Consider the following 18,118-nt stretch of genomic DNA (forward strand, 5'->3'; position numbering starts at 1 on the left):
TTTAGGGAATGGCATTAAATATATGAGTTCCTTCAAAAGAGATTCATTTAATAAGAAAAGCTGTTATGGAGATTTCCCGAAATAAAGCTGGGAAGAGGCAGGTTACTTACAGGAAAGGTACCTCTCTTCAGACCTGGTCTCCAAGGGCTGAAGCAAATCATAGGCATATGTCACACCCAGCTGATTATTAACCTGAAGAGTCATGTTGCCAAGGACCCAGATTTGCCTTGCCTGTTTTCCAGTTTCTCTCTTTTCCATATTCCCCTTGCTTTATGTTTAACATTTTAAACATTAAATACTGGTTAAAATTCTTTTTAATACCCTAAACAGCTTTAGGAAAGGAAGATGTTGTGTAATTGAAAGAAATGAGCTTTTTGGGGGCTTAAAACAAAAAGTCTGATAAAGGCTTTTCCAGAAGAACTTGTACTCAGAACTTGGACAACTTGCATTATAATGCTTCTGTTGCATACAGATCATTGCATGCTTGTTTTCCAGAGTGTAAAATAAACGAATGATATTTTGAACATATTTTTTTAATAGCTTTCTAGATTTTTAAAATCTACAGTGTATCTTTAAGGTCCTACTTAATCTCAATAAAAGATACTGTGGGGGCACTTGGGTGGCTCAGTGGGTTAAGCCTCTGCCTTTGGCTCAGGTCGTGATCTCAGGGTTCTGGGATCGAGCCCCGCATTGGGCTCTGTGCTTGGTGGTGAGCCTGCTTCACCCCTCTCTCTCTCTGCCTGCCTGTTTGTGATCTCTCTCTCTCTCTGTCAAGTAAGTAAATAAATAAAATCTTTAAAAAAAAAAAAAAAGATACTGTGGTTGTGAGCTACCTCATCTTCCATATAGTTTTAAATAAAGTAGAGATTATATTGATTATAAATTTCTCAGTAAGTTATTTACTTATTACCAGAATAATGTTTCCGATGGGTAAAAATTTTTAACCTAGTGAGGGTCTAATATAAAATTCTTGTATTTTAACAGGATATAGTCCATTCTCATATTTGCAGTAGTTTTATCCTCTGAAGGCACCACACTCAGTTGTCAAATATTGAATGATTGCTCCCAGATGACATACAGGGTTAGGTTCCTACAGGCCTCTGGTCATATTTTCATCAGTCAATACATAGCCTTGTTTTATGTGTGTTTGTGTTTTAAGACACCTTTTTTAATATGTATTATTGATTCATTACCATTGAACTCCTGGCCAACAGCTCTATAATTCATGCCTGAGCAAAGCTCATATAACATATTCTCTCAATACGACAAATCACAGCCTTCTCACACATAAGAACAGACACAGCACAATGCTTGGGGGTTGTTTTAAACAGAGAAAGCACCAACGAAATGCACAGTAATGTGAAATACATGGTGCTAAATAAATCACAAAACGATCCTTGTTTACAGTATGAGCGCTGAAACAAGAAAGCCAAGTGTTTCCTTAATCAACCTCAGATGGAAACAGACATGTCAGGTGGTTCATATCTTTCAAATGCAAAAGACTAAGAAGGTACCTCGAATACTGATTTTGGAGTTATAAATACATTTTAGTGAGTAGGAAGATTTGCAAATACAGAGTCTACAAATAATGAGGATGGATTGTAATTGTTTTAAGGAAGCTTATGATTGAGAATTTAGAATATTCCAGATTTGAAACAGTGTTTCTCTTATTTTGTGGCATTGTGGGAGTTTTGACTTAAGTGGAGTCATCCTCACAGTTTTTGTGTTCTGTTGTCCAGTGGAATAAAATTGTCTGCTCTCAATCTGTCATTTTATTTTTTGCTCTATAGGGAACAACCCATCTTCAGCACTCGAGCTCATGTCTTCCAGATTGACCCAAACACAAAGAAGAACTGGGTACCCACCAGCAAGCACGCAGTTACTGTGTCTTATTTCTATGACAGCACAAGAAATGTGTACAGGATAATCAGTTTAGATGGCTCAAAGGTAAGTTACACTTGCTTTAAATAATCTTGCTGTTCTATGCAGTAGAGCATTTTCTGTTTCATTTAGAGGATTTTTGTCTTTATTAAAACACAGTATTTCCTTTTGAGTTTTAAAGACTTTTAAAAACCAAAGTTGATCATTCTTAAGGTAGAAGCTTTTTTTTGTCTACTAAGTTACTTGGATTGACCACCTTATTCTGATTTACATACCAAAATATTCTATACATTTTAAGTTAGTTTTTTTGATAAATATTAATTGCATATCTATTACATGTCAGGCATTATGTGAGGTGCTATAAATTTAATAGCAAACAGAATGGACACACTTTCTGCTCTTTTGGTGCATACAGTCTGATGAGGAACTAGAATTCTTTTCAGATACACTTCTGTAGATCAGTAGGCAATTCACAATCTCTAAATGGTTTGAAGCCTGGTCACTGCCACCATTGAAGCTGACATCCCTTATTCTGAAGAGAAGTATATGGACCAGACCTAAGTTTTTATTTTTAGGAGAGGCAGATGGTATCATGTTTAAGAACATAGGCTGCTGGGTTTTGTTTCTTACCTCTACCATCTACTAAGTGTTTGATTTGGGGCAAATTATTTCTCTGGGCCTCATTGTTCTCACCTCAGTTGTGTTAGTAAGGTTTAAATGAGTTAATATCTTCAGAATGCTTTGATCTGTGTATTGTAGTTAGTATGCCTTTTAAAGGGGGGAAATACCATTTTTTCCTCAGTGAATTTTGAATAGCACAGAAAGACACAGAAATATCAGACATCAGATTCTGGATATAATGTACGTAGAAAGAGGAGGGCTCCATTCTTCTCCAGTAAGCTTTTTTGAAGGCATGAGACGTTTCACCTCCCAGTTATTATAACAATTCAGTGTAAGGTTTAAGAGCACGGACTGTGGTGGGGGGTGGAAAGCTCAGACTGTGAGACACAGACTGTCTGGTTTGAATTTTTACTCTATTGCTGACTAGCCATGTGACCTAGAACAAGGTATTTAATGTCTTCACACCTCCATTTCCTCGTCTGTAAAAAGGAACTATTAAAAATACCTACATCATTATACCACAGGGTTGTTTAAGGATTAAATAAACTTGGGCAAAAGTACTAAAAGGGTGCATAGTAATCAGTATGCAAAAACTGACTCTTTTTGTTATTATTACTATTTTTAAGTTATTGGTTATGTATCGTCTAGTAGTTTTGGGGAACAAAAGATAATTTGATGTTCAACTTTGAGTTCATTTTTTCATGCGCTTACTCATTATCTCCTTAACTAGATGACAGAACTCCAAGGGCTATTTGTACCTTATCTTGTACCTAAGTGACTAATGTGTATTTATTAGAATAATTGATTCTCAGGGCACCTGGGTAGCTCAGTTGGTTGAGCAGCCAACTCTTGATTTTGGCTCAGGTCAAGATCTCATGGGTCCCCGGGACTGAGCCTTGCAGCAAGTGTGTTTACGGATTCTCTTCCTCCACCTCTGCTGCTCACCCCACTTTCTCTATCTCTTTCTCTCTTTCAAATAAATAAATCTTTAAAAAAATTGATTCTCTTTCATTTTTACTTGGAGGGTTTAAAGACTTGAGAAATAGTAATAGTTCATTTCTGTAAATTTTTTTTAAGATTTATTTATTTATTTGAAGAGAGAAAGAGCATGAGGGGGATGGGCAGAGACAGATGGAGAAGCAGGCTCCCCACTGAGTAGGGAGCCTGATGCAAGACTTGATCCCAGGACCGTGGGATCATGACCTGAGTCAAAGGCAGACCTTTAACTGACTGCACCCAAGTGCCCCTATAAAACTTCTTTAATGGGGGCGCCTGGGTGGCTCAGTGGTTAAGCCGCTGCCTTCGGCTCAGGTTATGATCTCGGGGTCCTGGGATCGAGCCCCGCATCAGGCTCTCTGCTCAGCAAGGAGCCTGCTTCCTCCTCTCTCTCTGCCTGCTTGTGATCTCTCTGTCAAATAAATAAATAAAATCTTTAAAAAAAAAAAAAAAACTTCTTTAATGAAGAATTCCGTCATGTTTTGTAACTGTTGAATGAAATCATCTGATTTTAATTGTTATGATCTCAGGCACTAGAATAATAATTTATTTCTTTTCCCTGAGTAGAACTTTCAGTTCTCTACAATCTGTGTTTACCTCTTGGCCCAAACCACAGAAAAGACATCGTTTTATTAGATGGGAGACTTAAATGGAATAAGTTCAACTGAAGAATTCCCTTGTCCCATGTGATTAAATAACTCTCATGTGTCCTTCATTCTCAAGCAAAAGAAACTATTGCTGCTGGCATTTCCGTTTTTGAATATACTTTGCAGCTTGTAATCATTAGACTCTTAAATAACTCTTGTGGAGGAGTTTTTGTTTTGTTTATTTTAACAAAATCTACCCTCTGTGGCACTTAGGCTTTCTCATTACCTTTTTTCCCAATTATTTATTTATTTATTTATTTATTTATTATTTTTATTTTTTATTTTTTTATTTTATGTATTTATTTGACAGAGAAATCACAAGTAGATGGAGAGGCAGGCAGAGAGAGAGAGGGAAGCAGGCTCCCCGCCGAGCAGAGAGGCCGATGCGGGACCCGATCCCAGGACTCCAAGATCATGACCCGAGCCAAAGGCAGCAGCTTAACCCACTGAGCCACCCAGGCGCCCTAATTTTTTATTTTTTATAAACATATATTTTTATCCCCAGGGGTACAGGTCTGTGAATCGACAGGCTTACACACTTCACAGCACTCACCAAAGCACATACCCTCCCCAATGGCCATAACCCCACCCCCCTCTCAATACTTTTTAAAACTGATGCTGGTAGCTACTGCAGTCCCTGCTGGAGTAGTTGTTTTTTGATAAGCAGTAGTGGTTTACTTGTGGCTCAGTGTTTTTCTGCCCCTACCCCCACTTCTATTTCTGTACTGCATGATGAGTTGGACAGCCCTTAGGTGCCCCTGATTAGAAAATGTCTATTTGTTCTCATTTAGTGCCCTTACTGTGCATATAACATTTGCTTAAAGGTTTTCTAATCAAGCTGCGGAGACATCAGCATGGCCGAGGGCCAGAATAAGGGCCCTCCATGATCTGTAATGACACAGCATTTTTGCCTCTTTTCCTTGAAAAGACAGGAACTCTGGAATTGAGAGACAAATTTATTTTAAAGAACTAAGATTTTTCTTCTGAATGGATTCATATTCAGGCAGTTCAAAGCATTCTAGTCAAAGAATTCTAATGAATAATTTTTTTTCATCTATCATTTTAAAGTTTTTCTGCAGTGATTAAAGAATCTCCATACAAGTAATCCCAGGACAAGTGGAGGTGAGAGGTTCAAAATGGGGGTGAAAATGGAACTCTTAAAAGCATAAAGAAGTTCACTTGACATAGCTAAAAGTGAAATCTATGACCAGTAGCAGCTGGGTTTTATAGGCATCTATTTTCTTCGATGCCTGTAAAAACCTCTCGCTACCTCACATATTGAGAGTTATTGGGATCAAATGTAAAATGCCTTTCTGTCTCTGAAAACACTCCAATTCCAGCTCAAAAGCACCCTCATCAGGGAACACTTGAGGACCACCAAATCTAATATAGTCCCTGCCAGTCTTTGCCTTTGAGGCTCTTAGACTCTATCACATGCTGTTCTTGGGGGCTTCACAGCACTTAACCACTCGGAAATTAAATTAGTAAGCTACTTATTTATTTATTGACCAGCTCTTCTTGCCTTAGAGTGTAATCCACCTTTAAATGTTGCATCTCGTTGTTACATTTCAAGTTTCTAGAATTGTGCTAGGCATTTAATAGGTACTCAGTTTAAAAAGCTGACCAAAAGCTAACCGAATGATTCCATAACCAAATTCCTTACCTTTTGTTATTCCATTTCTTACCATTTGTTAATATATTCTTTTCCATTTAGTCTTTCATGACACCTTGCAAGTTAGAGCACTTGTTAGCCACATTTTACATAGTCCTAAAATGACACGCTAGGGAAAGGAGCTTTTGAACTGAAGAGAAAGGAGGTATGAGTATATAAATTTTGTCAGAGGTAAAAATGCTTAATCAAGGGTAAGGGCTCTCATAAAACAGCAGCTAACACATCTGCTGTTTGTGACAGAAAGTAAGGGACCACTCTTTCGTTGACTGTCTTCTTTAGTAGGACAAGGGTCATACATTCATGACTGCAACTTCATCAGTATGTGCATAGCTCATGAATATTTATATTCTTACTGTTCACGTGGTCTGTAGCTTTAGCTTTGTTCTGAAAATGCTTGATTTTCATTCTACATTTAGTAGTTCACCAAAGGACTGCTTAGGAATTTGGTAACTTTAATATTATTACTGGAATCACTTTGTAATCTTGGTTTTGGAGGGCATTCAACTAAACTAAGACTGGTTCTGTACTTTTGCAGTCCTGGCAGAGGGAATATACTTCAGTTAGTATGTTACAATAGTAGTTGGAATTTATTATAGAGATCATCAAAATTAATATTTAATAACACACTAAAATACTAGTTTTCTAGGAAACTATGTGTTCAACAGATATGATAGTGGATTCTCTATATCATGAATTTCTACCACTTTATGAAAAAAGAAGTAAAGTATATATTTAGGGGTTTGTTTTTCCCTTGAGTATAGGAAAAAATACTAAATGATTGAAAGTCTTTACTGTGTCATAATATATTTAAATAAGTCAGCTTTAAGAAAACTTTTGATTATGGATTTTAGAAAATTAGCATACAAATAGAAAATTTGTTCTGTTGATGTATTCATTTTTGAAAGATTCTTTGAAGGGTAGGGCCCTACTTTTAAAGAAACAACTATATTAAAGCTTACTTGCTTCCAGGAACTATTACTCAGAATTAATAGATACTGATCCTGTATGTTCAAAGGAAAGAAACGGACGACGCTAAAAACTCCATAAAATTTTTTGCTTCATCAGAAAACTTTTTTTTTTTTAAGATTTTTATTTATTTATTTGACAGATCACAAGTAGGCAGAGAGGCAGGCAGAGAGAGAGAGGAGGAAGCAGGCTCCCCACTGAGCAGAGAGCCCAATGTGGGGCTCGATCCCAGGACCCTGAGATCATGACCTGAGCCAAAGGCAGAGGCTTTAACCCACTGAGCCACCAGGTGCCCCTCGGAAAACTTATTTTGATTGTAAAGTTTTGAAATTTTTGGTAGAGTACCCTCATATTTATAGTTCAATTAGTTACCATATTTCTATACTATCACTTATAATGTTAAAAACTATTTCTAGGTTGCTAGGGTGGCTCAGTCATTTAAGCATCTGCCTTCAACTCAGGTCATAATCCCAAGGTCCTGGGATTGAGTTCTGCATCAGGTTCCCCAATTGGCTGGCAGAGAGTCTGCTTTTCCCTTGGGCCCTTCCTACCCCTCTCTCTCCCTACCTACTCTCTCTCTGTCTCTGGCAAAATTAATTAATTAATTTAAAAAGATTTATTAAAAAAACTTGCTATATTGGGGCACCTGGGTGACTATTAAAAAGACTTGCTATATTGGGGCACCTGGGTGACTCAGTGGGTTAAAGCCTCTGCCTTCCGCTCAGGTCATAATCCCAGGGTCCTGGGATTGAGCCCTGCATCGGGCTCTCTGCTCAGCAGGGGGCCTGCTTCCTCCTCTCTCTGCCTGCCTCTCTGCCTACTTGTGATCTCTGTCAAATAAATAAATAAAATCTTAAAAAAAAAAAAAAACTATTGCTATAGCTGTCTTTCTATATTTAATGTTGTGACCCATTGGAAATCCCAAGTTTTTATGGAACTAAATCGTCTTGTGTTTAGATTTTTGCTAGTTTTTGGCTAGTTACTCATACTTGTTTTATTTTTCAGGCAATAATTAATAGCACCATCACCCCAAACATGACATTTACTAAAACATCTCAGAAGTTTGGCCAGTGGGCCGATAGCCGGGCAAACACTGTTTATGGACTGGGATTCTCCTCTGAGCACCATCTTTCAAAAGTAAGTTAACTCATAAGATCAGGTGGAAATCTTCAAGTTGGATGTCTTATATATTTAATAGCAAATGGAAAGTAGAAAATATAGGAGAAATTTGTTTAATATTCTCAGAACAACTGTAGTGACTTTAAAGCAAGAAGTGAGAGATCATTGGATTCCACTGTCAATTGGAAAATTAATTGTACACCTTAAACACGGTCACCATTGACAGAGAGGTATTTATGTGGTGAATGGTCTGTGCGACATTTAACAGGGAAGTTAGGGATTATCAGTTCAGTAAGAATACTTACTCAGGGATTAGCACCCTTAGTGGAGATGGTCTGCAAGCAGGTGAACACCAAACTCTTCTGAGCTATGGAAATTTAAGCTGATAGTGATAAAGATTTCATCTTTTTGACATAATCGTAGGCATGTATAAATTACTTTGTTTAGGGAAAATGGTGCTTTGTCTGGGTGAGAATTACTTCCAACTCTCTGATATAGTGCAGTATGAGACCTAATAAACACATGAAGAATTCTTGGAACATAATGACCAAGTGAATTACTGTAACCAGAGGCTGGTAAAATACAGAACATCAACAGGCAGATAAATATTGCGAGTAAAGCCGTTGTCCTGCTTATGAGCAGTAGCATGCAGTGTTCATACCACCAGTGTCTTAAAATCTTGTGGGTGTCACACAGAAAGTATGTAAGGAAAAGGAAACTGTCCCAGGATAAGAAGATGATCAAGATGATGAGAATTACTCACTTTTGTGCTCTCTGGATCCAAAGATTTATGCTTTAAATTTCTCTTTCAAGCCTTTCATAAAAGGATAACACTACATTTGGCACATTTTACATAGAATTTGGTATACACAGGATCTGGGGTTGCAGTTGTTCAAGTTCAGGGTCATCAGACTCTGGAAGATACACACAGTTCATGTTTACATTAAACCGTAAGCTATTGATTATAGAATCATTCAGATTCTTACAGGAGTTCTTTTAAAAACCATGTTACTTTCTTGTATTTATTGACTCAAGCATATAGTTCACTTAGTAATTAAAGTAATCTTTGTTTCCATTTGTTTTGGTTGTAGACATTCCTTAACCCTGGTGTTTTCAAATGTTTTTGTTATCTTTTTGATATAAATTATAGTTTAGAGACCACTTTTAAGGATATTTGAACTTTTGCCTTCATGATTCTAAGTCCATCCCTAATAGGATGATTAAAATGAACAGGTGTTACCTGATTTGGTTTCTGTTACTCCCATTGTATTCTCTAAATACATTTTCTTGAGCTGTAGTAAAGGTAAGAGATTCAAAGTCTTTTCAGTATAACAAGACACAGGCATCCAGCTGAGCATTGCCGCTCTGTAAATAATCCCCTTAGGAAATTACAAGTTTATTCTAATACTTTTACCATTACTCAGGTGGAAGCTTTTTGGAACTTTCTTTTGGAATTGTCTGTCAAAGTCTATAGCCAGAAAAAGTTAAAACTATGATTAGCTTACAGTCGCTAAACTTCCTAACAACACAGGAGCTAAATTGTGGATTAATTTCTCAAACTTGAATAAAATGATTTTGGAGTCTAAGTAATTTGGGCTACAAATTAAGTTATTGTCACATCTTTGAGGTATACTGGTCAGCTAGCTAATATGGTAAAGTAATAGTTTATTAAATCCTGTCAATTATACCGTTTTATTTCATTTGATCTTTTTTCTGGGAGTGGTTTTTCTATTTCAAGAATTGTATTTTTCCTCTTTAAAGTTAACATATACTTTTGACCAGCCTTACTGGTAGTGATTCCTGGTATTGTGAAGGAGAATTGACATTAGCTCTTGAAATCTAGTTTATTTATTCACTAGACTTGGCTTCAAGAGTTTATATGATCAGTCTCTTCAGAATGTTTTTGTTGAAAGATGACAAAATCATGATTTGTTTTCCAAGCTACATTAGAGACCAGTATTGCTGCTTTGTAGACAATGGGGAACCCCAAGGAGTTTATAATTTTTTACATAATTGAAGCAAGCATGTAATTAGTCTGGTTTATTTTATCATTAAAAACCGCAAATGAATCAAAGCATTATAAGGGTTTTGAGAAAGTTCTGAAGGCAGCTCTAGACAAAGGTGTCTCAAAATAAGGAAGAGTAGCAGCATTGAGAGAAATATTTGGTCTCCTAAGGCTGATATATGAGGAAAATTGCAATTATGCTTGGATTATTAGAGTGCTTACTAAGTTGTATTTTGTTACCATGGAAACCCAAGTCAATAAAAACTAGCAATAGTGTGAGACTTTATGAAGTTTGAAAGGATTTTAAACATTAACTACTTTGGAATGCTTGATGAGTGTAAGAGAAACTTCAAATTACATGAAGACTAATAATGGTTTTGTTTTTATTTCATTTACACCAGTGTGAATGAGACCTTTTTAGCTTTATGTTCAGATTAATTGCACAGAGTATCTCCTCACTTTGAAAGTGAAGCATATTAATATAGATTCAGTTCCCTGATTTACAAGTTCTAGGTGGTGGGGACAAGTTTGAGAAGGAAAGCTGTAATGACAGTTTTAATTTTGACCTTCTTCTTCTAAGTCCCCAACACAGGCCAGAATATCATGACCTCTTCTTCTAAAGTTTTCTTTCCCAAAAGAGAAATGAATCAGGGTTGGCTTATGGGGATTTAAGGAGGGAACTATACTTTCAGATTTTTATTACCAATTCCAGCAGGTGTTTTAAGTTATGTGAGATTTTTTATTTTTTTAATTTGGTTATTCTGTAGCCTTATCTTACTCCTTCTGAGAATAGTGGTAGACTAGTTTCTGCTTCCAAAGGCGAAATAGATACTCTTTGTGGCCCTGACATTTCTAGATTACTATGAGTTCATAAGAATTAGCATTTCATGTACTGTAGTTGTTTTTTGTTTTTTTGTTGTTGTTGTTGTTCTTTTTGTTTTTTGCTGTTCTTTCCAATGTTAAAGACCTTTGTAGAATCATGTTATTCCTCTCTGCCACTGTACATTAGCTGTTTAGGAATCTTTGGAAAAGAAGTTTTAGTAATGTCATTTAATGATAATATTATATGTTGCTATTTGTATTGTTGAAAATAAAATGCCTTACATAATACAGGAGTTTATATTCTAGTAAAAGTTAAAAGCAAGCTCTAAATACTGAGATGTTTATGAGTAAATACCTAAAAGATTCAGTTTTCTCCATTATAAGCCAAGTATATTAATCCTTCCTGATTCCACTCACATCCTATAGTCTGCCCCTTGGTCTTAATAAAATATATCTGAACAACCAAGAAAGGACTTAGGTAAGCTTGCTGACACCCAGTTCTAACTTAATTACATTGTGATGTTTTTCGATGCAATGAGTCCGAGTAGTAGATAGTGTGACAGTGTACAAACAAGTGTTTGGTATTAGTTTTCTTTAATCTACATTTTCATATTGTACTTGTATTTGATTTGGGGGCTAGATTGCTTGTGTAAGATTCAGTAATTCAGAAAATGAAAGAAAACCAAGGTAAAAGTGGGCATTGAGACCTATATTTATTTTATTTGGTTAATGTATATAGTCTTTATACGTTCAGTTCGCAGAAAAGTTTCAGGAATTTAAAGAAGCTGCTCGACTAGCAAAGGAGAAATCACAGGAAAAGATGGAACTTACCAGTACACCTTCACAGGTGGGTATTTAATTTCTGTTCTTGTTTTTGAGCCTTGTTCATTTCAGATGGTATCCTTTGTGCCAGGGTTAAATTTAGGAAGATATTGGCAAAATTAAAGTGGTTTCCAAGGTGGACGTAGAAACGCACCCTTCAGTTAATCTGTACTAGTGGAGAAAGGTTTCTTTCTTATATGCCAAGGTCTGCAAGAATCTGGGGGGAAATCTGTTCAGTAATTACAACTTAGCTTATTTGATGTGCCTACAACTTAAGAACAATCATATGTAAGAGCATAGATTGGCCTATTTTGTATTCTATAATGGTCACTCACAAGAGGAGACAGAGGAGAGGCTCAGGGAAATAAGAGTTTATTGTACTCACAGGTTCTAGTAACAGGAGGCAGACATAGCACACATCTGAGGGCTACTTAGAGAAGTTCATGGTGGTCAGGAGGCAGAAAGCAGGAGTATAGGAAATGCTGAGGCTAGAGCTGTATTCAGGTTTCCTCAGGAATGGCAGAGCAGGGTAGACAATTTAGAATTTGGCTGGTTGAATGATTTCTGTAGCCTCTAAACTCTTAAGGGTAGTCCCTTGTTGCCTGGTAGCTGGCCCTGGGATGACAAAGGCAGAAGAATATTGCATCCTGAGGTGCAGTGGGTCAGATGAGGGAGGTACAGGTCTAGATTGGTTAGTTTGCATATCAAAGGCATGTTCCCACTCACCTCCTTCTAAGAATTGGGTAGCCGGGAAGTTTTTATTTTTTTAAGATGTCAAAACATCAAATATATGGGAAAAAATAGTAGTCTGTTATACTTGATTTTAAGTGTACTTAAATCTGACAGTTGGAACGGCTTTCTTTACACTTAGCACCAAGACTCAAATGTTACAGGTTTTATACATATACTGCTTTTTTCTTTAACAATTGACTTAATAACTGTGACTTGCCCATCATAATCTTTCTTTGGTTGGAAATTAGTTAGATCTCCAAGTAAAGTTCAATAAATACTTTCCATTTCAGTGCTTTTACAAAGGTTTTAATACACATTGTATGATTCTGCTTTTTAATAGGCTTTTCTAAAAATTTTTATTTCAATTTGAGTCTTAAGGACAGTGTTCAGCTTTGTGCTGGGTTTTCTATAGCATTTGAAGTGTGCTGCAGGCTTATATGAAAAGGAGGAATCAGGTATTACAAATGTTTCTCTGGAATGACAGTATAGTAGCAGAGTTCCATAACACTACTTGAGAAAGTGAACAGGAATTGCCTGGGAATTTAGTGACGAGCCATTTTTGAACACTGTTTGCTCTTTACCTTCCTCCTCACCTGTGGCACCCATCTGTATTTGGTAACTGCACCTGGTATACGGAGTTTTGGGGTTTTTTTCTGTTTTTGTTTTTTTTTTAAAGGAAAGGAGAGCTCTGTTAAATATGTGTAAAGTACATATTTCCTCATAGACTAAAGATGTACTCTGGATCGAAGCCAAAGCTCCATTACACTTCCTCCACACTTGCAGTGACCTGGAATAACATGATCATTTTTGAAACTTCCCTTGACGCGATCTTCCCTAAGTGCTATGGTAGCATAGTGATACTTTTCAAAAAACATATGTAAAATTTAGTACCAGTGCATGTTTGGAGCGCTCATTCTTCAGGTGAATGAGTCCAGCGTTTTAAGAAGATGTTGTAGCACACGCTATAGAGAATATGGAAAGGACTCCGGTAAAATTACAATGGATCGCGTTTGTCCATGGTACTTAGTTCCTGTTTCTCTGATCATAACTTGTTTTTGTTTAATTAACTGTGAACATGTCACTGGTAAGATCCCTGCTCCTCTTTGGTGGAAGGGATGTCTTTAAGCCTTGACTTTCATCAAAAGAATATATCCAAGGTGTTTATATGTGGAAAATACTGTTAAATATAAAGAATAAAAAAATATCCTAAGTTCAGCAGTATCTGAGAGCCAAAATATACTGACCCTAAGGTATCTTTTCAAAGCATTGAAGTCTGATTGCTAATTTAATGTACAGAAGCCAAGAGTAATAGTTAAAAAATATATTTATTTTCATTTGTTTCCACCCCTTCCCCTTTTGTGACAGTCCCTTACAGATGTCATTAAATTTCTGTTTCAGTTTGAAATGTATGACTGCTGGCCACTCTGATTCTACTCTGCTAGAGAGCAGAGCTTGATTCTCCTTGGTTTTACCCAATCTGCTAAATTAACCCTATGCCTGAAGTATAGTGTATTGCTAAGGAATTCAGCAAGGACATCAAGAGGTTTAATAGAATAATTGATACCAGTAGGCATTCAGTCAGTCATAGCTTTTATTTTTATTTAGGAGGGATAACAGACCAGTTAAGAGTATGGGTTTTCAAACAGACTTAGATATAAATTATTTTTTATCACTATTTGGTCTTGGGAAAATGGCTTAACCCACTTCTCTTTATACATCTGTACTGTGGGGATTACATTACTTAGGCTATGGGATTGTTGGAGGGAGTAAGAATGATAATGACGATGTCATACAACAGTGGCACTAATATAGGCTTTAGAGCCTGGTTTTGAATATGGGCTCTAACTCTTACTAGTTCTTTTTGTTTTGTTTTATTTTTAAGCAAGATACCATTTTTTAAAAAAAAATTTATAAAAGAATAAGAACAGTGTCTCCTGAAACTAATATAACACTCTATGTTAACTATACTGGAATTAAAATAAATTAAAAAAAAATAATATCTCCTTTACAGTGTTATTATGAGAATTAAATGAGGATTATAAAGTGCTTAGCGTAGAGTAAATCGTCAGTGTTAACAGTGTTGTTGGTGTTGTGGTTGTGCTGCAGAAGATGATGATGTGAAGCCTTGACATAGTGTCTGGCACATCATCATTACTTAGAAAGATAAAGGTGCCTTAACTGAGTAAAACCTGCGTCTGAGTACCCTGGAAACTTGTTAAAATACAAAGGCTGGGTCCCACTTGTGGTATTTCTGATTTAGTAGGCCTGAGTTTGGTCTTAAGAATTTGCATTACTGGCAGGGTTCCGGGAGATGCTGAAGCTTGATCTGGGGATCCCACTTTGAGAAGTAGTGCTGTAGACAAACTGTTCACGTCCCTAAAGGCATGTGATGAAGAGAGTCTGGCATTAAGGGCCAAGTTAGCCACTTCCTCATTCTTAAACTCTTGAGCTAAGATTGTACTCTTGATAAAATGTGTGGTCATGTCAGATAGCCTTTATTTTGTCTTGATCAAGATAACATCTCTAGGAATAAGCTGAATCGTGTATTAGTTGTTACTTTGTTCCATGTTCTTCTTTAGTTAATACACATTAACTTAGAACTTTTTCTCTGTTGGAGAGCTTATGTTCTTGGGTTTCCATGGGAATCTTTTAAATAGTCAACTTGATACAGAACCAAGAGTGATGATTGGCTTTAAATATGAAGTTTCTTATCGAGTGCAAAGGAAAAAAATACTATATTTGACTAAAGTGCTTTCCTCAGAATGCACATTGAAGAAAAAGGGGCTAGATAATCAAATATATATAATGCAATTTTTTCTTCATTGGAGTTTAAAAAAAAATAAGTTTTAGTCATTTGACTAAGACTTCTAAGTTGAATGAAGTATTTACTCCAATAGTTGTAGTCAAGCACAAGTTATCGATTTTTTCTCCATATAAACTGGATATATTGTAGCTCTCTTAATCTATATTTAGGCTAGTTTTTTTCTAAAGATTTTTAAAAATTCACTTGATAGGAAAAGTAAAACGTGTGTGTGTATTCAAAGGAACACAGCCTCTTTAGCTTTGTTATAAATATCATAATTTTTTAATGTTCAAATTAAAGAGAAATTGCATTTATTCAAATGAGGCACTGGTTTATTTTAACTGATTGTTAGTATCTCTGTGACTAGCTGTTTGATCTTAGGCAAATGAGTTGACTTGCCTGGGTGTAGTAGGTCTTAAATCTGTAAGGTCAGAATTTTGAACTATATGATCTCTTTGGATATTTCAAGTTTAATCTTTAAATGTTTTAGATTTTCTATACCAAGGGTGTCACTTGATATGAATGGATTTTTTTGAAAGGTGGTCCTCATTAGCCAGGTGTTATTACCTTGAACTATATTAGTTATATATCTAACCCAGTAATATACCATTAGCATTAGTGAATGCCTATAAATTAATGTGATACTTTCTTAGTATCACATAAAAAATGTGGCTTTACTAAACCAGATACCTCAAAACAACTTTTACAATCTCAGGAAACATTCACTAGAATTTTCTGGGTATTATTGTTTGCTGTCCAAAGTAAGGACAGTGGACTTAAGATGCTCTAATCCTGTTAGTTGTCTCAGTGGAGTGTTTATCCATTTCTCTTTTGGATTTGCCTACTAGATGCTGGCAGTGAGAATAGAGAGGGGAGTCTAGACCTAACAGTGGTGAAATTGACTGAACTTGGAAGAAATACAGGAGTTGAAGGATTAGTGAGGGAGGCTGGTAAAGGAGGAGCAAGATGTTTTTGAGAATTCTTTTTTTTTTTTAAGATTTTATTTATTTATTTGACACAGACACAGTGAGAGAGGAAACATAAGCAGGGGCAGAGGGAGACGCAGGCTTCCCGCCAAGCAGGGAGCCCAATGTGGGGCTCCATCCCAGGACCCTGGGATCATGACCTGAGCTGTAGGCAGACACTTAATAACTGAGCCAACTAGACGCCCCTGTTTTTGAAACTTAATTGTTGGTTTGTAATATGAACTTTAGGACAGGATTTCCACTTCAGATACTGAATTTATATCCTAATGAAGCAGGGGAATATGTCCTGTAGATAGTTGGAAATTATGAATTGGAGGTAAGTCTCAAGAGTTATCAGCAAATGAGTAGTAGTTAAAGTTATAGGAGGGAATGATATCATCCAGAAAGAAAATAGAATGGGAAGAGAGGGGAAGACAGGGTCAGAAATTGTCACTTGAAAATTGTCACTTAAATTTAAGGAAGATATAGGGAAAGACATGGTAAAGTGGTAGGAAATGAAGCCGCAGAAAATGTTAGTACAGAAGTCAAGAGAAGAGCTTTATAAATTGGAGGCGGTGATGTGGCAGTGTCGGGGCGGGGGGTGCTTCCAAAGGATGAGACTTAAGAGGACTTCAAACCTAACAAACTGAAGTGCACTGGTAGTTACCGGTGGACTGTTGGTAAAGGAGAGCAATGTGAATTAGTTCCTAGAATGAAAGGAAGTAGAGTTGGTGACTTTGGGCTATTCTTGAGACAGAAATGTTTGGTAGTGAGAATATGGTCACAAATATTTTCTTTTGTATGAGGAGAATAAGAGTTTAACATGGTAATCTCAGGAGGATGTGATGCTAAGAATATATTTTTTTCATAGAATGTGTGTGTGGGAGTGATTTGCAAAAGGTTTTAAACGTAAGGAATGAGTAAAAGAGAAAGAGAAAGAGAAGAATAGAAGGAAGGGAGTCATTGATGGAGCATTATGCAAAAGAAGGTAATATTGTGAGGGAGGCGGATGGAAACAAATGAGCTACTTCTTTATCTGAGACAGGAGGGAAGGATAAAAATACATTCAGATACAGATAGGAGGAAGCCTGAGGAAGTCCTTGCCAGTTTATTTCTCTTTTCTCTGAAGAAAGACTTAGGTCATTTACTGAGAGGAAAAAACAGCTGAAGAAAGAGAGGGTTTGAACACAGATTTGGAACAGCTGTTAGGTAAAGTAAAAAAAGAAGAGTCAAGTGGGAGTAGTAAGTAAAATTAAAGATTACTCGGCAGGGCTCAGAATTACTTTCATGACGCTAGTCAGCCTGTTTAACAGTGTTTTCTCTCATTGCACTTGGTGGCTTGGGCACATAAGAATATGGAATGATGGTTCATTTGATAGGAATTTGATATTGGCAAAATGGTTGTGGAAGGAAGCCCCCAAATGCTAATTTGAATATAATTAAGGTGATTGGCTTTCTGCTATAGACTGACCATGGAGAGGAATAAAGCCAGATCCCACCTGACAAAGTCCCAGAATGGCAGAGGGCCAAGAGATACCAGGTTGGAAAGCAAGGGGGAAGGGTATGGGTTAGGTTGAGAGGATAGGAGGATGTACAACACCTCTTACCTGTTGGAATCAAAACTAGTGGTTGATGAGTTAATCAAGAAAGTCAGTTAATGGGAAGAAGTCTTTAAAGAATCGGTTTATAAATTAAAATTCAATAATACCATGTTTTATGTATTCACCATTATTTTTATTTAAAGCTGAAACTTTCTCTTTGAATATGAATCTGTTGATTGGAATTCCATGTTCTCTTTCTTACATAAATCATACTAATTAATTGTCTACAATTTCCTGTTTCTCTTTTCCTTTAAGTAGAGCTAACCCTAGTCACTTGCGAAGAAAGCTAAGGGTGAGAGTAGATTTTCCTGTTATGTTTCTTAGTCGTAGGTTTTATTGTCTAACCATTTACTTTTTAGTTGCTTCAAAGCATGTGGTCTGGTTTTCATCAAAAAAACCACGCTAGCTTTGCATTCAGACTTTATTAGTTTGTGTAATATTTAGTTCAGCCATATAATTCTATAAA

At 36.4% G+C, this 18,118-nt stretch overlaps 1 protein-coding gene across 1 annotated transcript in view; it reads left to right on the forward strand.

Moving 5' to 3' along the window:
• Window positions 1-18,118, forward strand: part of HOMER1 (homer scaffold protein 1) — a 135,668-nt gene that overhangs the window by 48,966 nt on the left and 68,584 nt on the right. The window contains exons 2-4 of the mRNA XM_004766815.3: window positions 1,791-1,947; window positions 7,789-7,920; window positions 11,484-11,576. Coding sequence (XP_004766872.1) covers window positions 1,791-1,947; window positions 7,789-7,920; window positions 11,484-11,576 — 382 coding nt within the window. The remainder of the gene's footprint in view (window positions 1-1,790; window positions 1,948-7,788; window positions 7,921-11,483; window positions 11,577-18,118) is intronic.

This window comes from Mustela putorius, unplaced genomic scaffold (genome assembly GCF_011764305.1).
Source record: "Mustela putorius furo isolate JIRA1106 unplaced genomic scaffold, ASM1176430v1.1 tig00537350_pilon_pilon_pilon, whole genome shotgun sequence".
Taxonomy (NCBI): domain Eukaryota; kingdom Metazoa; phylum Chordata; class Mammalia; order Carnivora; family Mustelidae; genus Mustela; species Mustela putorius.